Source organism: Phlebotomus papatasi, chromosome 2 (assembly GCF_024763615.1).
Source record: "Phlebotomus papatasi isolate M1 chromosome 2, Ppap_2.1, whole genome shotgun sequence".
Taxonomy (NCBI): Eukaryota; Metazoa; Arthropoda; class Insecta; order Diptera; family Psychodidae; genus Phlebotomus; species Phlebotomus papatasi.
In genome coordinates this window covers 44,704,220-44,727,162 of record NC_077223.1, presented here as the reverse complement: position 1 = coordinate 44,727,162, position 22,943 = coordinate 44,704,220, and the positions used below count along the sequence as shown (strand labels likewise).

The 22,943-nt window shown below is 30.4% G+C and overlaps 1 protein-coding gene across 1 annotated transcript in view; it reads right to left on the bottom strand.

The window, feature by feature from the left end:
- The window catches only part of LOC129801231 (protein scabrous), a 43,937-nt gene extending 22,341 nt beyond the window's left edge, over positions 1 to 21,596 (bottom strand). The window contains exons 1-2 of the mRNA XM_055846114.1: positions 21,080 to 21,596; positions 10,805 to 11,129 (exon numbers count right to left, since the gene is read on the bottom strand). Of these exons, the coding sequence (XP_055702089.1) occupies positions 10,805 to 11,129; positions 21,080 to 21,315 (561 nt within the window). The 5' untranslated portion in view covers positions 21,316 to 21,596. The remainder of the gene's footprint in view (positions 1 to 10,804; positions 11,130 to 21,079) is intronic.
- Between the last annotated feature and the right edge of the window lie 1,347 nt (positions 21,597 to 22,943).

Sequence of the window (22,943 nt, the reverse complement as noted above, 5' to 3'; positions counted from 1 at the left end):
AGCTGGATCATTTATAGATAGTACTTTAAAATGTTAAGGAGCGCTAACATTAATCCAATATTGGAAAACGAAAGTAAATTTTGAATTCATTTTTATCCTTTATACAGAGAAACATGATAATAATATTAATACAGTAATAGTATAATACATATACATAACTTATTCGTATGTATTCGAAATTAATGATTAATCTCATGTGCAGAGATAATGCGTTTTTAAAAGTCCATCTCATACACAGAGAAAAATTTTGAGTTAGAAAAAATTAAGAAACGTGGTTTTGAATCAAGAGTACAAGAATTTCAAACTATTTTCCCCTATAATTGAGATATTTTGCGCTTGAATTTCTCTAAAAGAGTATGATAGTTTAAAAAATAGAATAAATTGTGCTTAATAATAGGAGAATAGTGGGTTTGATTTTAGAGAATCGTAGTTTTGAACACTGATAGAGTATACAGAAGTTTTAAAGTTAGAAGGTCATGGTTTTGATTTTAGAGTATAGAGGTTTCGAGTTAAGACTATTTTGGTTTTGATCTTAGCGAAATCATCGTTTCGAAATAAGAGTATAGTGGTTTTGAATTCTATTATACTATTATGGTCTTGATTTTAGAGTATTGTGGTTTTGATTTTAGAAACTTATGGGTTTGATTTTAGAGTATCGTGGTTTTGATTTTAGAGTATCGTGGTTTCGATTTTAGAGCACTGTGGTTTTGATTTTAGAAACTTATGGTTTTGATTTTAGAAACTTTTGGTTTTGATTTTAGAGTATGATGGTTTTGATTTTAGATTATCATGGTTTTGATTTTAGAGTCTCATGGTTTTGATTTTAGAGTATCAGGGTTTTGATTTTAGAGTCTCATGGTTTTGATTTTAGAGTATCGTGGTTTTGATTTTAGAAACTTATGGTTTTGATTTTAGAAACTTATGGGTTTGATTTTAGAAACTTATGGTTTTGATTTTAGAAACTTATGGGTTTGATTTTAGAAACTTATGGTTTTGTTTTTAGAAACTTATGGGTTTGATTTTAGAAACTTATGGTTTTGATTTTAGAAACTTATGGGTTTGATTCTAGAAACTTATGGGTTTGATTTTAGAGTATCAGGGTTTTGATTTTAGAGTCTCATGGTTTTGATTTTAGAGTTTTGCGGTTTTGATTTTAGAGCATTGTGGTTTTGATTTTAGAAAATTATGGTTTTGTTTTTAGAAACTTATGGGTTTGATTTTAGAAACTTATGGTTTTGATTTTAGAAACTAATGGGTTTGATTTTAGAAACTTATGGGTTTGATTTTAGAGTCTCATGGTTTTGATTTTAGAGTATCAGGGTTTTGATTTTAGAGTCTCATGGTTTTGATTTTAGAGTTTTGTGGTTTTGATTTTAGAGCATTGTGGTTTTGATTTTAGAAAATTATGGTTTTGTTTTTAGAAACTTATGGGTTTGATTTTAGAAACTTATGGGTTTGATTTTAGAGTCTCATGGTTTTGATTTTAGAGTCTCATGGTTTTGATTTTAGAGTATCAGGGTTTTGATTTTAGAGTCTCATGGTTTTGATTTTAGAGTACCGCGGTTTTGATTTTAGAGCATTGTGGTTTTGATTTTAGAAACTTATGGTTTTGACTTTAGAAACCTATGGGTTTGATTTTAGATACTTACGGTTTTGATTTTAGAAACTCATGGGTTTGATTTTAGAGTATTATGGTTTTGATTTTAGAGTATCATGGTTTTGATTTTAGAGTCTCATGGTTTTGATTTTAGAGTATCAGGGTTTTGATTTTAGAGTATTATGGTTTTGATTTTAGAGCATTGTGGTTTTGATTTTAGAAACTAATGGTTTTGATTTTAGAAACTTATGGGTTTGATTTTAGAAACTTATGGGTTTGATTTTAGAAACTCATGGTTTTGATTTTAGAGTATCAGGGTTTTGATTTTAGAGTATCAGTGTTTTGATTTTAGAGTATCATGGTTTTGATTTTAGAGTATTATGGTTTTGATTTTAGAGTATCAGGGTTTTGATTTTAGAGTCCCATGGTTTTGATTTTAGAGTATTGTGGTTTTGATTTTAGAGTTTCATGGTTTTGATTTTAGAGTCTCATGGTTTTGATTTTAGAGTATCATGGTTTTGATTTTAGAAACTCATGGTTTTGATTTTAGAAACTCATGGTTTTGATTTTAGAAACTCATGGTTTTGATTTTAGAGTATCATGGTTTTGATTTTAGAGTATCGTGGTTTTGATTTTAGAGTATCATGGTTTTGATTTTAGAGTATCGTGGTTTTGATTTTAGAGTATCATGGTTTTGATTTTAGAGTATCATGGTTTTGATTTTAGAGTATTATGGTTTTGATTTAAGAGTATCGTAGTTTTGATTTTGGAAACTTATGGTTTTGATTTTAGAGTATCATGGTTTTGATTTTAGAGTATCGTGGTTTTGATTTTAGAGTATCATGGTTTTGATTTTAGAGTATCGTGGTTTTGATTTTAGAGTATTATGGTTTTGATTTTAGAGTATCATGGTTTTGATTTTAGAGTAACGTGGTTTTGATTTTAGAGTATTATGGTTTTGATTTTAGAGGATCATGATTTTGATTTTAGAGTATTATGGTTTTGATTTTAGGAACTTATGGTTTTGATTTTAGAGAATCATGGTTTTGATTTTAGAGTATTGTGGTTCTGATTTTAGAGTATCATGATTTTGATTTTAGAGTATTATGGTTTTGATTTTAGGAACTTATGGTTTTGATTTTAGAGAATCATGGTTTTGATTTTAGAAAGTTATGGTTTTGATTTTAGAAACTTATGGTTTTGATTTTAGAGTATTATGGTTTTTCTAAAATCAAAACCCTGATACTCTAAAATCAAAACCATAAGTTTCTAAAATCAAACCCATAAGTTTCTAAAATCAAAACCACGATACTCTAAAATCAAAACCATAATACTCTAAAATCAAAACCATGATACTCTAAAATCAAAACCATGATACTCTAAAATCAAAACCATAAGTTTCTAAAATCAAAACCATGATACTCTAAAATCAAAACCACAGTACTCTAAAATCAAAACCATGATACTCTAAAATCAAAACCATGAGTTTCTTAAATCAAAACCACAGTACTCTAAAATCAAAACCATGAGTTTCTAAAATCAAAACCATGATACTCTAAAATCAAAACCATAAGTTTCTAAAATCAAAACCATGATACTCTAAAATCAAAACCACAGTACTCTAAAATCAAAACCATGATACTCTAAAATCAAAACCATGAGTTTCTTAAATCAAAACCATGAGTTTCTAAAATCAAAACCATGATACTCTAAAATCAAAACCATGATACTCTAAAATCAAAACCACAATACTCTAAAATCAAAACCACAATACTCTAAAATCAAAACCATGATACTCTAAAATCAAAACCATAATACTCTAAAATCAAAACCATGAGTTTCTAAAATCAAAACCATGATACTCTAAAATCAAAACCATAAGTTTCTAAAATCAAAACCACAATACTCTAAAATCAAAACCATAATACTCTAAAATCAAAACCATGATACTCTAAAATCAAAACCACAATACTCTAAAATCAAAACCATAAGTTTCTAAAATCAAAACCATGATACTCTAAAATCAAAACCACGATACTCTAAAATCAAAACCATGATACTCTAAAATCAAAACCATAATACTCTAAAATCAAAACCATGAGTTTCTAAAATCAAAACCATGATACTCTAAAATCAAAACCAGAAGTTTCTAAAATCAAAACCACAATACTCTAAAATCAAAACCATGATACTCTAAAATCAAAACCACAATACTCTAAAATCAAAACCACAATACTCTAAAATCAAAACCACAATACTCTAAAATCAAAACCATGATACTCTGAAATCAAAACCATAATACTCTAAAATCAAAACCATGAGTTTCTAAAATCAAAACCATGATACTCTAAAATCAAAACCATAAGTTTATAAAATCAAAACCACAATACTCTAAAATCAAAACCATGATACTCTAAAATCAAAACCACGATACTCTAAAATCAAAACCACAGTACTCTAAAATCAAAACCATAATACTCTAAAATCAAAACCATGAGTTTCTAAAATCAAAACCATGATACTCTAAAATCAAAACCATAAGTTTCTAAAATCAAAACCACAATACTCTAAATTCAAAACCATGATACTCTAAAATCAAAACCATAAGTTTCTAAAATCAAAACCACAATACTCTAAAATCAAAACCACAATACTCTAAAATCAAAACCACAATACTCTAAAATCAAAACCATAAGTTTCTAAAATCAAAACCATAAGTTTCTAAAATCAAACCCATAAGTTTCTAAAATCAAAACCATAAGTTTCTAAAATCAAAACCACAATACTCTAAAATCAAAACCATGATACTCTAAAATCAAAACCACAATACTCTAAAATCAAAACCATAAGTTTCTAAAATCAAAACCACAATACTCTAAAATCAAAACCATAATACTCTAAAATCAAAACCATGATACTCTAAAATCAAAACCACAATACTCTAAAATCAAAACCATAAGTTTCTAAAATCAAAACCATGATACTCTAAAATCAAAACCACGATACTCTAAAATCAAAACCATGATACTCTAAAATCAAAACCATAATACTCTAAAATCAAAACCATGAGTTTCTAAAATCAAAACCATGATACTCTAAAATCAAAACCAGAAGTTTCTAAAATCAAAACCACAATACTCTAAAATCAAAACCATGATACTCTAAAATCAAAACCACAATACTCTAAAATCAAAACCACAATACTCTAAAATCAAAACCATGATACTCTAAAATCAAAACCACGATACTCTAAAATCAAAACCATGATACTCTGAAATCAAAACCATAATACTCTAAAATCAAAACCATGAGTTTCTAAAATCAAAACCATGATACTCTAAAATCAAAACCATAAGTTTATAAAATCAAAACCACAATACTCTAAAATCAAAACCATGATACTCTAAAATCAAAACCACGATACTCTAAAATCAAAACCACAGTACTCTAAAATCAAAACCATAATACTCTAAAATCAAAACCATGAGTTTCTAAAATCAAAACCATGATACTCTAAAATCAAAACCATAAGTTTCTAAAATCAAAACCACAATACTCTAAATTCAAAACCATGATACTCTAAAATCAAAACCATAAGTTTCTAAAATCAAAACCACAATACTCTAAAATCAAAACCACAATACTCTAAAATCAAAACCATGATACTCTAAAATCAAAACCATGATACTCTAAAATCAAAACCATAAGTTTCTAAAATCAAAACCATGATACTCTAAAATCAAAACCACAGTACTCTAAAATCAAAACCATGATACTCTAAAATCAAAACCATGAGTTTCTTAAATCAAAACCATGAGTTTCTAAAATCAAAACCATGATACTCTAAAATCAAAACCATGATACTCTAAAATCAAAACCACAATACTCTAAAATCAAAACCACAATACTCTAAAATCAAAACCATGATACTCTAAAATCAAAACCATAATACTCTAAAATCAAAACCATGAGTTTCTAAAATCAAAACCATGATACTCTAAAATCAAAACCATAAGTTTCTAAAATCAAAACCACAATACTCTAAAATCAAAACCATAATACTCTAAAATCAAAACCATGATACTCTAAAATCAAAACCACAATACTCTAAAATCAAAACCATAAGTTTCTAAAATCAAAACCATGATACTCTAAAATCAAAACAACGATACTCTAAAATCAAAACCATGATACTCTAAAATCAAAACCATAATACTCTAAAATCAAAACCATGAGTTTCTAAAATCAAAACCACAATACTCTAAAATCAAAACCAGAAGTTTCTAAAATCAAAACCACAATACTCTAAAATCAAAACCATGATACTCTAAAATCAAAACCACAATACTCTAAAATCAAAACCACAATACTCTAAAATCAAAACCACAATACTCTAAAATCAAAACCATGATACTCTGAAATCAAAACCATAATACTCTAAAATCAAAACCATGAGTTTCTAAAATCAAAACCATGATACTCTAAAATCAAAACCATAAGTTTATAAAATCAAAACCACAATACTCTAAAATCAAAACCATGATACTCTAAAATCAAAACCACGATACTCTAAAATCAAAACCACAGTACTCTAAAATCAAAACCATAATACTCTAAAATCAAAACCATGAGTTTCTAAAATCAAAACCATGATACTCTAAAATCAAAACCATAAGTTTCTAAAATCAAAACCACAATACTCTAAATTCAAAACCATGATACTCTAAAATCAAAACCATAAGTTTCTAAAATCAAAACCACAATACTCTAAAATCAAAACCACAATACTCTAAAATCAAAACCACAATACTCTAAAATCAAAACCATAAGTTTCTAAAATCAAAACCATAAGTTTCTAAAATCAAACCCATAAGTTTCTAAAATCAAAACCATAAGTTTCTAAAATCAAAACCACAATACTCTAAAATCAAAACCATGATACTCTAAAATCAAAACCACAATACTCTAAAATCAAAACCATAAGTTTCTAAAATCAAAACCACAATACTCTAAAATCAAAACCATAATACTCTAAAATCAAAACCATGATACTCTAAAATCAAAACCACAATACTCTAAAATCAAAACCATAAGTTTCTAAAATCAAAACCATGATACTCTAAAATCAAAACCACGATACTCTAAAATCAAAACCATGATACTCTAAAATCAAAACCATAATACTCTAAAATCAAAACCATGAGTTTCTAAAATCAAAACCATGATACTCTAAAATCAAAACCAGAAGTTTCTAAAATCAAAACCACAATACTCTAAAATCAAAACCATGATACTCTAAAATCAAAACCACAATACTCTAAAATCAAAACCACAATACTCTAAAATCAAAACCATGATACTCTAAAATCAAAACCACGATACTCTAAAATCAAAACCATGATACTCTGAAATCAAAACCATAATACTCTAAAATCAAAACCATGAGTTTCTAAAATCAAAACCATGATACTCTAAAATCAAAACCATAAGTTTATAAAATCAAAACCACAATACTCTAAAATCAAAACCATGATACTCTAAAATCAAAACCACGATACTCTAAAATCAAAACCACAGTACTCTAAAATCAAAACCATAATACTCTAAAATCAAAACCATGAGTTTCTAAAATCAAAACCATGATACTCTAAAATCAAAACCATAAGTTTCTAAAATCAAAACCACAATACTCTAAATTCAAAACCATGATACTCTAAAATCAAAACCATAAGTTTCTAAAATCAAAACCACAATACTCTAAAATCAAAACCACAATACTCTAAAATCAAAACCATGATACTCTAAAATCAAAACCATGATACTCTAAAATCAAAACCATAAGTTTCTAAAATCAAAACCATGATACTCTAAAATCAAAACCATAAGTTTCTAAAATCAAAACCACAATACTCTAAAATCAAAACCATGATACTCTAAAATCAAAACCACGATACTCTAAAATCAAAACCACAGTACTCTAAAATCAAAACCATAATACTCTAAAATCAAAACCATTAGTTTCTAAAATCAAAACCATGATACTCTAAAATCAAAACCATAAGTTTCTAAAATCAAACCACAATACTCTAAAATCAAAACCATGATACTCTAAAATCAAAACCATGATACTCTAAAATCAAAACCATGATACTCTAAAATCAAAACCATAATACTCTAAAATCAAAACCATGAGTTTCTAAAATCAAAACCATGATACTCTAAAATCAAAACCATAAGTTTCTAAAATCAAAACCACAATACTCTAAATTCAAAACCATAATACTCTAAAATCAAAACCATGATACTCTAAAATCAAAACCATGATACTCTAAAATCAAAACCATGATACTCTAAAATCAAAACCATGATACTCTAAAATCAAAACCATAATACTCTAAAATCAAAACCATGAGTTTCTAAAATCAAAACCATGATACTCTAAAATCAAAACCATAAGTTTCTAAAATCAAAACCACAATACTCTAAAATCAAAACCATGATACTCTAAAATCAAAACCACGATACTCTAAAATCAAAACCACAGTACTCTAAAATCAAAACCATAATACTCTAAAATCAAAACCATGAGTTTCTAAAATCAAAACCATGATACTCTAAAATCAAAACCATAAGTTTCTAAAATCAAAACCACAATACTCTAAAATCAAAACCACAATACTCTAAAATCAAAACCATGATACTCTAAAATCAAAACCATGATACTCTAAAATCAAAACCATAATACTCTAAAATCAAAACCATGAGTTTCTAAAATCAAAACCATGATACTCTAAAATCAAAACCATAAGTTTCTAAAATCAAAACCACAATACTCTAAATTCAAAACCATAATACTCTAAAATCAAAACCATAAGTTTCTAAAATCAAAACCACAATACTCTAAAATCAAAACCACAAAACTCTAAAATCAAAACCATGATACTCTAAAATCAAAACCACGATACTCTAAAATCAAAACCATGATACTCTAAAATCAAAACCATGATACTCTAAAATCAAAACCATGAGTTTCTAAAATCAAAACCATAATACTCTAAAATCAAAACCATAAGTGTCTAAAATCAAAACCACAATACTCTAAAATCAAAACCACAATGCTCTAAAATCAAAACTATAATACTCTAAAATCAAAACCACGATACTCTAAAATCAAAACCACAATGCTGTAGAATCATCACCACAATAGTCTAAAATCAAATCCCCAATACTCTAAAAGAATTCAAAACCACAATAGACCAACATCAAAACCAATGTACTCTAAAAGCAAGACAATAATATTCTAAAATCAAAACCATATTAGTCTTAAATATTTCAGATTAAGCAACATACTTCAGTGGAGATGAATTCCGATTGGAAAAGTTTATATAAAAATATCGAAATAAGACAGACTATGAGAGGTTCTAAGCCTTGATACTCTAAAATCAAAACCATTATACTCTTAAATATTTCAGATTAAGCAACATACTTCAGTGGAGGTAAATTCCGATTGGCAAAGTTCATATAGAAAATTGAAATGAAAGATGCATATGAGAGTTTCATGGAAGTGAATACGCGCGCATCATATGCATCACGTGGAAAAAGGTAAAGAATGAAATATATAACATTCACAAAAAAACCCTCAAATTGCCTTGATTCAAAACCTCAGAATACTCTAATTTCAGAACCAGCAATACTCGACAATCAACACAGCAAACACTCCAAAATCAAAACCATGGTACTCTAAAATCAAAACCATGATACTCTAAAATCAAAACCATGGTACTCTAAAATCAAAACCATGGTACCCTAAAATCAAAACCATGGTACTCTAAAATCAAAACCATGGTACTCTTAAATCAAAACCATGGTACTCTAAAATCAAAACCATGGTACTCTAAAATCAAAACCATGGTACTCTAAAATCAAAACCACAATACTCTAAAATCAAAACCACAATACTCTAAAATCAAAACCATAAGTTTCTAAAATCAAAACCATAAGTTTCTAAAATCAAACCCATAAGTTTCTAAAATCAAAACCATAAGTTTCTAAAATCAAAACCACAATACTCTAAAATCAAAACCATAAGTTTCTAAAATCAAACCCATAAGTTTCTAAAATCAAAACCATAATACTCTAAAATCAATCCCATAAGTTTCTAAAATCAAAACCACAATACTCTAAAATCAAAATCATGATACTCTAAAATCAAAACCATAATTTTCTAAAATCAAAACCATGATACTCTAAAATCAAACCCATAAGTTTCTAAAATCAAAACCACAATGCTCTAAAATCAAAACCATAATACTCTAAAATCAATCCCATAAGTTTCTAAAATCAAAACCACAATGCTCTAAAATCAAAACCATGATACTCTAAAATCAAAACCATAATTTTCTAAAATCAAAACCATGATACTCTAAAATCAAACCCATAAGTTTCTAAAATCAAAACCACAATGCTCTAAAATCAAAACCACAATGCTCTAAAATCAAAACCACAATACTCTAAAATCAAAACCATGATACTCTAAAATCAAAACCATTTTTGCTACAAACTCAAAACTATTTTTCTCTAAATTTAAGAGTAAAAAAGTCTAAATTCAAAGCTACTGAATTTCAAAACCATCGTACTCTAAAATTTAAGAAAATGCTCTTATAGAAATTTTTTCTTAATTTAAGCGAAATTTAAGAAAAAAATTGCTTGGAGCAAAATCGAACCCTTAGTTAGAGTATTTTTTTCTTGAATTTAGAGGGTAATTTTTCTCTGTGTACGAAGTACCAAAATCAAAGTTACAAAAAAAAATTATTGTATGCATGTCAAAAGAAACACAAAGAAGAGTGTGAAAAGCAAATGTTGACAAACATTTGGTAAGTATAACTTTTTAAATTACCCATTTGCTTTAAAACTTTATATTCCTGACCCAGAGCATTATATATCTACATACATGTTGCTTTACATTTTATGGCATATTAATTTGAATCCCTAGGCCTGATTTAGGTTTCAGTGGGAAGTATTTAATCATGAGGTTAACACCTGCTGCGAACGATGTTCATCCCCCAAATGACGACCTCATGAATAGACATCAAAATTCTTAATCCCTCGTTAATGCTTCAAAACCACATCGTCACCCCTCAATTTTTCGACCAATTTCCCTTTTTGACGACAATTATGCTGAGTGAAAGGAAAGGTTGTTTATCTCACCTGGTTCTTGTACTTGAGGCTCCGTCGTAAGTCCTGGCTGTTCTGAATAGCCTCATTCCTCAACTCATGAATTAGTTTGTCCGCCTTTTCCTGTCTTGAACGAAGCGCCTCAACTTCAAGCCTGAGTGTCTTAACATCTTCCCTCAGTCCACTGATATCTTCAATCATTTGACTGCGTTGTTGAAACTCCTTTGATGATGCTGATGATGTTTGCTGGAGTTCAGCCAATTCCGACCTGAGTTCTGCGATGGTTCTTGTAAGCCATTGTGCCGTGAGGTGTTCATTTGACCCAGAAGAGCCCTCTCTCAATATCTTCAGCTCTTTCCTTTGGAAATGGTGATACAAATAGTTGATGAATTGATTAAGCATGATGGGAATTTGATAAAAGCGTTTATTTCTCTCACTGATTAACATTTACTATTTCCTCTTCAAATTTGAATAGAACATCTGTAAATGTATTCTAGTATCTTTGAGACGCGTATTAAAGTCATTGATATGTTACAGCATAAAACGTACTAATCACATACTATCCTACGCTTAAAAAATTACGTCCGAAACTCTGAAATGAATTTGAAATATAAAAAAAAATCATTTCAGTAAAGGATTCTTTTTTTTATAATATCAAACATGCACAGCGCATTTATAGTTAAGAGTTAATCAAAATTTTCCTGGTGTGTTGATTAAAAATTGTGATTGAAAATCCGTTGACAGCGATTGACAGAAATACATTAAAATTGAGTCATTATGAAAAATATTTCATAAAGTCGAAACGATTTTGGTAACTATTGACAAGTTAACCGTGAATTTTTGTACATGCCAAATTCAAATTATGTTTCGATTTAGATTATTTACTAATTTTGTAAAATGCAATACCCTTGTATTTATCTTTTTTCCTACCATTTTTGCGTTCAGGTTTATATTGTGAGGATGCAACATATTTTGTATAAATAAATTGAAATAGTATAAATTTTGGAATCTGTTACAATTTCATTACATTTTAATATTTTAATGTACAGTATGTTGAGACTTGTGGGAAAAAGTGTGAAAAGAGATACAAAGCGTTCCATCTCTACAGAATGGTTGACTGGTTGATTAAAATTGGTTCACAAGTTTTCACAAAGCTATTTAAAAAATTGAGAATTGACAAAAAAAATCATGAATTAAAAGTACTGGCATGTGGACGTATTACTAGTCAATTTGTGAATCATATCCGAAAAAGAACGAAATCTTTAGAACCGTTTTTGAAATAAACAAAAAATATGATTTTCTAAGGGACGAGAAGGGTGAGAGAGGAAAGAAAAATAATATTCATTTATGAGAGGTTCTGAGACCGAATTTGGATAAATCTTACCGTTTGATTTCTAGCCGGATAAAAAACTTTCGAACAATTAAAACAGAAATATTTAATAAAGGTAATTTACTGATGCACTATAGTAATTAGGGGAGACTGGGGCAAAATTTGTTAAAACGGATATTTTATTTTTTCACAAGCTATCAGTTATTTTCCTCTAACTCAAAAGGAAATGCGCTTTCCGAGCCATTTTCCAAAAGATGATTTTGTGGAAATTGAAAATTCTGAAAACAGCTGGGGCAAATTTTGTCAGACGTGGGGTATTTTTTCTCATTTTCGTTTTGTTACGGGTTCTCGTGAATGAAAGAAATATTCAATTTCTTTCATTCAGTTTTGATAGGAAATTCATTCCTTTATAACTTTATACAGACCACTTTTTAATATCTAAACCAGAAATGTGTTTTTCACATTATTTTCCAAAAGCTGTTTTTGGCAAGAAAATTCTCTTCGCCGGCTTAGAAATGACAGAAGAGCTAATTGGGCGAGTTGAACTGAACGAAGTTTGCCGAGTAAGGGCCTTGACAGACCTGAGGATTAGCCGAGAGACGGCTTAGCATAATTATATTTGAAATAATGGTTAAATCACATTTCCAACATTTTCCACTAAGTCGTCTCTCGGCTTAAGTCGTAAGTGTGTCTATGGCATAAGGGCCACATAGCAAAACAGAGAAGAAAGGTGGCGGAGAGTGTTTCGTATTTATCGATCTTCAGAAAAATTTAAGCATTAAAAACACATTTGTGATGTTGGGAATTCTTCCAAAAATCATTTAATCTCTTCCTGTTTGAATTGTGCTGCTTCAGAAATCATCTGCAGTTTAATCAGGACCAGTGACTGGATGGCTCCTATCAGTAATAACCTTTCGAAGAAACAAAGCCACTCCAAAGCCAAGACAAACCTATTCGAAAATCTACCGGAAGCCTAAAGTGCAAGTTCACGTACTCGCCGCTTTAGCGCTGATTGTTCTGCCATATCGAATTTCGATATTCTTGACACTTCAATCCCTTCAATCGTCAACAATGTCAACAACAGTGTGCAAACGTTTGCTGCAAAAAGTGATTTTTTGTGTAGTTTTGTGGAAATTTAGGATGGCAGAACGTTTTAATTGCATTTTCATTCAAAGAAAAGCCCTTTTGATGAATTTGCTCACTTTTGTGTAACTCGTCGGTTTAAACGTTCGAACTTCCAACGGGTTTTTAGGTAAGTTCTCTCTGATATACCTTCGAATCGGTAAAGGAAAAACCTCTACCGGAGAGAGCTCTCAAATCGGAAAGGTTATTTCTGAACGAGAGGGATGTGTCTTTTCGCCATGTGAAACGTCGGAATTATTCGTTTTTTGCCAATTATTGCCCCATACCTTCTGACAAATTTTACCCCGAGTGTTCATTTTTAATAAAACTACTTCTGAAGAAAAATCAGTGTGGAAAATTCACAAACGAAAAACAGATTCATGTTCAGCAGATCCAAGTTATTCATCAAACACACACTAATCAATGCATCAATTTCGGAAAGTAAGTTAATGAAAATTGATATCTCCTGAAGGGGAAATATTTTAGAAACAGGGCTCATAATTTCAATATTTTTTTTATTTTATATATTCATTTCTCGAATTCCTTAAAACCTTTGACGTTTATTGAGGTTCATGAAGGCCATCTATAATAAAAATTTGAAGCCTCGTTCTCTTTTTTCTTGGAAGATATCGAATTTTAAAATTTTAGAATTGATAAATTTTGCCCCAGTCTCCCCTATTAACAGGGACATCGGTAAATATTGGGTACAATTTTAATTAAAATTGTGTTATACAAACTTCAGTGTGGATAGAAGGAATAGAGTCTTATAAAAAATGTAATATAATAGATGATTTTCCTTCAAGTTTGTTCATTAAAATTAAGTAGTTTTCATTAACGATTGTTTTTGTTTATGATAAAAGTGAACATAGTGAATCATTTTTTAAATTCAGGGTGAACTGGATTATCTATTTCGAGTAAAAATTGACTTTTTGTGTGCATCTCTCATTGAGGTAATGTTTACTATATCGATAACATCTTTTGCTGCCCTAAATATTTTATTTATTTTAGTTTTTTTAACTGATTGAACTCCACGAGAGAGCAAGTTCCGCAATCCAATTTTTTTTTAACTTCTCAATATCCCAGCTGCCAAACCGTGACAGATATTGACTTCCGGTCTTCAATGATTCCCCCAAAAGTTAATATTCTCTAGCGAAATAACTTATATAAATTAACCCCGCCCTCACCCCTTCACCCCTCCCAAAACATGTTTTTTTACTTACCGTCGTTGCGGGTGACTTTGCACGTTTTTTCGCTATTTTTCAACTTTGCTCTCTAAAAGTGGATAGTTAAAGTGAAGGGAGGGGGGTTTTTGAGTAAAATTATTTGTATTCAGTTGTTAATGAATGGATTTTGTGCCACTAACATTAATTTTATAAAATTTTACTATGTTTAAAAAAATCAAGAAAAAAGGCTTGCACTGGGGATAAGGTGCGGGTGACTTTGCACTTTTTAATAAATACTAAAAAATCAACAATTTCTGATAATAAACGACAATGAAGATCTTTACATCTAAGGGTAATATGCACGAGATCTACAAGATGACATGATCGCCATCTTGATTTGACGTTTCTGTCCGCCATTTTGAATAACTGTCAAAATCTAAAACAGGTTCGATTGGGTTAAAATTTTAGTATGTTGTAGCTGATATCAAGACCTTTTCAGAACGTATCTATGTCCCAGTCTACGTCAAGTATTTACCTAGATACAGAGGCTCAAATTTTAAAATTTTGTAATCATCATATTTTTGCGATCTTTATTTACTAATCCTTAATTTTAAAATCTAAATGAAATGCCTCAGTAACCATTAAAAGTGGTTGAGGCATTTATTTTATATATTTATTTACTCTTACATAATTAAAAAAAATAAATGAAAAATGCATTTATTAATTTTTTTTATTTTTTCATTTTTGCAAAAACAGTTTTTCAGATCTTCAAATAATATGCTGTTATAAAGAAAAACATTACTTTTCTTTTTGTTTGTTATTTAGATCTTATCGCCTAACGATAGTACTGTCTTTTTTGTGATGATTTCGATAAAAGAAGCTCTCCGTAGTTCTTTATTCATGAAAATGTCAAAATTTTGAACTTGGAGCTCTTGTATCCAGGCAATCGCTTGAGCTAGGTCGGATGTTATATATGTTCTGAAAAGGTTTTGACATCAGCTAGAACATACTAAAATTTCAGCTCAATCGGATCAGTTTTAGGTTTTGACAGTTATTCAAAATGGCGGACAGAAACGTCAAACCAAGATGGCGACCACACCATCTTGTAGATCTCGGTCACTTTATCTTAAATTATCAAAAAATTGGATAATTTTTAGCCAAATACTTTTATAATAAAGCTTTAGAAAGACCATTACATGCAATTTTATAACATAAATCATGCGTTCTTAGAAAGGTAATAGGGAAAAAAAATATTTTAATAAAAATAATCAACAAAATCGAAGTGGATTATTCTAGCCAGATAAATTTAGAATAGATTTGGGCAATTTACTACTCTTAAATCGATTTTAAAATTGCACCTTCAGATAACTTTTTCACGGAGCCGTTTTTTGACAAAATACCTATATTAGCATTTCATTGACTATTACTGAAACCACAAGAATCCTTTTGAGGATCATTGTACCTTACTTGGTACTTAACATATACCTATATACTTTGACATGGTAGACCGGATCGGCGAAGACTATCAATAAGTGCTAGAATTGTTCAAAGTCTCACGAACAGCAGAGTGCAAAGTCACCCCCCGAGTGCAAAGTCACCCGCAACGACGGTATCTCAAAATTGGCTTAGACGATTTCGTTCATTTTTGGATATGTTTTGGAGATAGTCCAGCTGAATATGTCGACGTCAACATCTATCGCCAGAAAATCGCTATCTTGAATTACTCAAGATTAAAGTTCAACCACCCTGGATGGCCAAATTTTCAATGGATTTGGTACAATTTAGTCTTTAAATTCTGAACTCGACTGGATCGGTCGCATTCGGTAATGGATCGATAAAGTAATGATATAGCTTTATTTTTAAAAATACTGTTTTACGCATTCTTTCAATTTATAAGTTGCAAAATGCTCAAAGAAAGAAAAAGCATCATCTCTATTAAAAAGACGGCGTGAAAAAGGTTTTGATAGAGCTCCGGAAGAGCAAGTCTCTACGGGAATCTGCGCGTAAATTTCGGATGCCTAGGTTAAATCTTCAGGTTTTGAGGATTAATTACACGGAAGATCTCAGGGCACTGTGGATTCTATAAATATTTTAAACTTAATATTAAACTCGTTTCGTATGACGGTTTGCAATTTTCGATCCGTTGTTTCGCACGGCCACAAATAAGGTGGCCAAAATTCCACTTAAAGTGGCCGGAATACACTCCAAAGTGATGTCTATATTTTTATTATTTTGGAATATTTTAGGAATTGATTTAAAGGAAATAAAGATAATAAACTACTTTTTAAAGTTCCAAGCAACACTTCTGAAAAAGAAGTAACGAGAAATTTCAATACGTATAATAAAAATATTATAATATTTTAAACTGAGGACTTTTGTGCTTATTTCCAACTATGCCGCAATTTGATAAACTTACCATATATTGATTGGGTTCTATTTTTTTTGCATGATTTTTTTTCGAATAGTATCATTATCGAATCAATAAAAACACCATGATTAAAGTCAGTGATAAGCGTAAATTAGCTTATTGAAGGTGAGATTCTTAAAGTGGATATACTAGAAGCGCCTGAAAACTTTAAATGGAGCTTAAGTTACTGAACGCGATTACAAAACATTACGATTAAAGTGAAACATATAAATTTAAAAAGAGGGGTGCCAATTAATTCCCGGGCCTGATACTTCGTATCTGTTGATGGTTCGTTGATGGTTCGTATCTGTTGATCTTCGTACTTCGTATTTTCGTATCTGTTGATGGTTCCTGCAACCTTCAGTTAGAAAGGCATGATTGTACGTGGGTTAGTTTGACCGTAATAATTACTTTTTGAAGATCGGAAGTAGAGCTATATTGCAAAAATGCAGTCTTAATTTGGAGCAACGAGATAACTTAAAGTTTCTTATAAAATTGTGAATGAGTAAAAGAAGTGGTCTCGAACATGTAAGAAGCCGACTTCCATCGCTGCTTGTTACAATGTAAAAACCATTATGAAGCGTTGGAGGGCCAATCAAGATTGAAGGTGATAAACCTCAAAATATAATAAATCATGAATAAAATGTTTTATAGCTACAGTCTAAGAACGTTATTTGTACAACTTATATAGGTAGATGATTTTAATAATTTTGTCAAGAGATTTGGAGAAATCGGTTTCTTAAGAACTAAAAATTTTAAACTTGTAATATGAAAATTATCAACTGCAACAAAAGCGGATTTGAAGAGCCAGAGATAGTGCAGAGAATTGCTTGAATTTTATGAAACTTACTATGTAAAGTATGTAAATCACATTTCATTAGAACAAAGCAATTTTGTAATCGGGCATAGGGTAAAAGGAACATCTGTTGACACAAGAACTCGTTTCAGGACCTATTGACACCCCGCTTTGTACCATTTGAGATATGAAATTTGAACATATTTCTTATGAAATTTAAGATTTTGTTTCAAGTATGTCTTTTATATGACTAAAGCAGCTCTATACGCTCTACTTGTAAGATTGTAAAAATAAGAATATTATAATAAAAAATAATATAAATTAATAATATTTCTGTTAATATTCATATAAATATATGATTTTGCCGATCATATATCTCAAACCTTAATCTTAGTTTTATTTTTAAGGACCCCAAAATCTTTGGCGAGAAATTAATCAAGTTTGAGCCTGATCGAAGAATTTATATTTTTTTGAGGATTTCAATAGTTGAAATTGTGAAGAATCTCTAACAATATGCTTTTCATAGCTCTAGGCATGATTAAAAATTAGGCTTATATTTATTCATTATGTAGAAAAATGAAAATTAAACCAATAAAATTGCGTCAATATTGTTTACAATGGTCAAAAATCTGTATCAATTTGTGATATGATATTTTATTAATTCAGCGTGAAAATGAATAATGCACAAAGAACAGGTAAAAGTGCGGAAAAAACACATTATCAATTGAACATATCTATATCCACCTGGGGAAATTTTATGATGGGAAATTGTAAAGTAACAAGAAGTTTGGGTTGAACTTAAATTAAAAATTTCCTAATAAGTTCAGTGTATTTATGTACGAAAGCTCATCGAGGGTATGCAAATTACACGAGGTATTTTGATGTAGTGTAGAGTGTGGGTGGTTTCAAGAGTAGTTAATATGCATAATTTTCTTCTATTTTCCCATCATTTGCTCAATTTTCCTATACAAAATTATTTATGTATATCGCTAAACTGATGTACACTGTTGAATATAAAATTCTGAGAAGTATAAGGGATATTTCAAAGTTTTATATCTTGAATCTTATATAGATTTTTCTTGGCAAGAAATAATTTAATAAATTTTCCTCAGCAGTGGTATATCCTTTTCTGTGGTTAAAACTTTAAGCTAATTGAGAAAGAAGCTGCAGAATATGGCAATTGTGGAATTATCCTGGGGGGTTATGGTGAAGAGTTTTCCGTGTGAGAATGTCTAATTGAGGAACAATTGAGTTTATAGAACTTTTCTTCCCCCCTCACTAAGTTTCCAATAACTTTTCCTCGGGTGAAATATCTTGAAGAAAGAAAATACACGACCCTTCCCCTCTACAATCTTCCAGACTTTTCATTTTGATACATCTCATCAGAAAAATACCTCGTAAAAGTGGATAATTTTGAGGTGAAATGGTTTTTTTTTCTTGCATGAGGAAGTTCTAAGGAGGTATGAAGATTTTTCTTAGCTCGAAAAAGGCATCATAAATATCCTTTTACGATATCAACAACGTGCGCAGAAAAAATGAAACATCCCAATGAATGGGTGTATTATAAACATTGGTAGAAAATATTAAATATCACCATCCAAGAAATGTTTCTTTGCCAGGGCAGAGAAAAAGAATATTTTTACCCATTTTTTTATACCGTATTACATTATATTATATATCCGATTTGCACGCTAATATCGTCAAGTACATAGTTAGTCAACTCGTACGTGCGTGCCATTTTCCTCTCATTGAAAATTAAATTATTTATTGTGCCACAGAAATTAATATATTTTAATCACTCAGTCTCAATTATCCAATGGAAAGTTCTCGTTCTTCTTTTTTTCCTCCTGTTTCGGAGGGGATTCTTTAAATGTAAATTACACCTCAAAATTATATTACAGCTACCAGTATTTGATACTGGCGCCTTTTTGCCGTGGGCCAAGCACCAATGATAAATGGAGACACGGCTGAAGGAACAAGAGTTAGTCCTTTATTGGATGAACTCGGTTTGTGTGATTGCGGGGAAAGCAGTTATGTAATTAACTGATATTTACGTGATTTATCCGTGTTAGTGGTTTCGGTATGTTTGGATGATTTTGTGATTTTATTGGTCAAAATTTGCCAGAGTGGTGACATCAGTCTAAATTGGAGTATTGGAATATACCATTTTGATTTCACTTTAACGCTATCGTATATTAATCTTGTCTTTGTTATCATCGCTAGTGTAATTAAAACTTCAAAAGTATGAGAAATTCAAAGTATGATTAGTCACAGTGACATTACTGTAGAGTCTCGCTATAGGCCATCGCTCTATAGTCCACAATTTATCGACCGTTGATTTCAAAACACTGATTTTAAGTTAGGTTATGTTTTTTGTACGCAACAAGCATAATTATTTTAATATTTTTGGCAAACTTTATTAAGTAGTTGTGGTAGTTGTGATAATTGTGATCCATAATGAAGAGAGCGAGGACAAGTACCACAATCGCAAAGAAAGTGGAAGCCGTCGAGCAATTTCAATACTAAAAGTCGTTGATAATTTTAAAAAATTACATGGACTAACTATAGTGTGACCCAAGTGTCAAATCTGAAATCAAATATGGACTATAACGAGACTCTACTGTACCTTGAAAGTTAAACAGCGATAATATCAAGAAACCTTACAAGTTCTATTTAATTTTTTTTATGAAAGTCAACACACTATGATAAATCTATGAGCTTTAAACTTATATTGATTTATTTTATACTATTAGAATCTTCAATTTTGAATTTTTTATAACTAAAAATACAACTATTTTAAGTATTTTAAGTTAGTTGTAGAATGTTTTTAAATTTTTATATAACGGAAATTTCAAAGAAATATAATTCAGAAAAAGAAATGTTTTATTTTCGTTACTCATTAAAAAAAAAATAGTAGAAATAAATGGATTTGTTATTATATGGAAATCATAACAAGGTTGGTTTTTCAATATTAAGGAAAATATAAAAATGTATTACGTGAAAAAAAAATATTGCAAATAAAATAGTTTGTTTTGTAAAAACTCATGAAGGTTTCAAAGTTCTAGGTATTCTAGTTATATTAAATAAAGTATTTTCGTCTTTTTCGTTTTTAGAATTACTCAATCTTTATAGTCCGTCGATGGAAGATTAAAACCACTTAAGCTTAGTCTCTGAATTCTTAATAATTCTTCTAATTTTGATTTGAATTATTAACGGCATGGCTATGTTAAATGGTTAATCATTCATAAGCTTTAAGAGATCTATGATATATATAATAACTTGTATAATTATTTTGTGAATTAATAGAATTGCAAATTTTAGTGAAAATTTCAATCTCAGTTTTAAAATTTCATTTTAAGAAAATTGAACATTTCTTTACGTGCTTTTCCGTTGAGCATTCTGCAATGTCTAGTCTTAGTATCTTGCGAAAGCACATAAGTTTCATGGGCAGAAGGATAGGAAAGCTCTGGAGAATATTGTGCCTAATTACCTCAATTGATTAATTTCCTCTCGTACATCAACTGTTGTGTATTGCTGGGCATTCTGCCTGACAAACTTCTTGAGATTTTCTTCTAGTAGTTGGTAATCCTCTCCACGTCTTGTCATTAGTGCATTCAATTGCTTCGACATTAGCGACATTTGCTCACTTATATCCATGTTGGTGCCTTCGGTGACCACAAGGATCCCCACGAAAGACAAGAAGCAGAGGAAGGACACTTGAATCATTGTCACTCAACTTCGATGGATTAATAATTCACAAGAAATTGATTATTTGCCCATTCACTTCCTATATTCTCTTTCACAGACCGGATAAGGAAAATGTCATGGGATGCTAACGGATGAGATTAAGAATGATTTAGTGAATTATTCACACAGGAAATCACTCAGGATCACTTGATTTAGAATACAGATTATTCCCTTCTGGCATTAGTCCTCTAGAGAGATATGAACAGAGAAATGTGTCTCGTACGACCGAACTTCGAGAACACGTCTTACCACCATGAGAGTCAAAGCTTAACTGAGGCTTCGAGCAACACTGGTGACCCTTTATAGCGTGTGTTTGTACTCATTGCAAGCGATTTGTGTGCATCTGCAAATGTTTTGAAGGTAATAGTGCAAAGAGCAGCACACGGGAAACCACTTGCCGGTATCCAAAGGGTATCCTTAGAGGATCATCTTGCTCAGGACGCACCACATTAACCCCCATTCTTCTTTCAAATCAATAACGAGGCTCTCTTATAAATGCCAAAAACCAAGATTTTCTATTCTTTTGTCGAGCCATAAACACGTAAAAGGTCCTGCAGTACGTGAATTTTCAACAAGGGGATGCTCAGGGATGCGGGAGCAGGAAGCACGGGCGCATGAGCTGTGAACATGAAAATGCTGAATTGCGAGAGCAGAGACAAACGGAAAGCGCGAAAGAGAGAGGTGAGCTATAGGATTTAGGGCTACGAGGGGCGAAGGTGAAAGGGTGATTAAATGAACAAGCGCAGGTGGGAACCCCTGTATATACTCGCGTGTCTCGCTATACCACACTTTTGTGTAACGCCACACATGTATTCTGCTTTCTGTTGCAAACTACACACAGAAAAATCCGGATGCGCAAGAAGATATTTGGGATGAGTTCACGTTCACAGCTTGATAAATATTTACGGTAGATGCCTTCTTAGAGACTGTCATGGATTTGTCAATAATTTATGACCACCCATTTATACTCAGATGATTCTTTCTTTCTAATGCTTCTATTTTAGAAAAATGCTCAAAAAAGGGTTGGTTTGTGACATTCTCGAACTTGTGACTTGAAAACTATATTTCAAAATCACCGGTTTTGAACCACCATAACCGGTGTGAACCGATTCATAAATCACTCTGAAGACTGATCAAAATAGCTTAGGAGAGTAATACAAATAATTTTCGGATAACAATTATTTATCGGTTAATTTCAGAACCAATTGAAACCGATTCATCAGTTTTTTCAAAAATACCAAAACCTTTTCAACGAGTACTCATATACTGAGAGAAATCCGAAAAACTTAAAATAACATTCCGGAAATGTTAATTTTACCATGCAGTATTGATTCGAAATCGGTGTAAATATTACCCTTTTTAGGTGTATTAGGGGTTAAAGGTACCCTTTTTCATGTTAATTTTACCCTTAATAAGGTGTAAAATTAACACTAAAAAATGTTGATATATTTTTACACCTAAAGTGTTAAAATTTATGAGGAAAAAATGTTAATCGCACCCTCTTTTTTTTGCTCAGTGTATGAAACCATTCGGTTATCATGAAAGAAATGTTCGCATAGGCAACTACTAAAACATATGTATTAAAAAATTCAATAAATCGCACGACT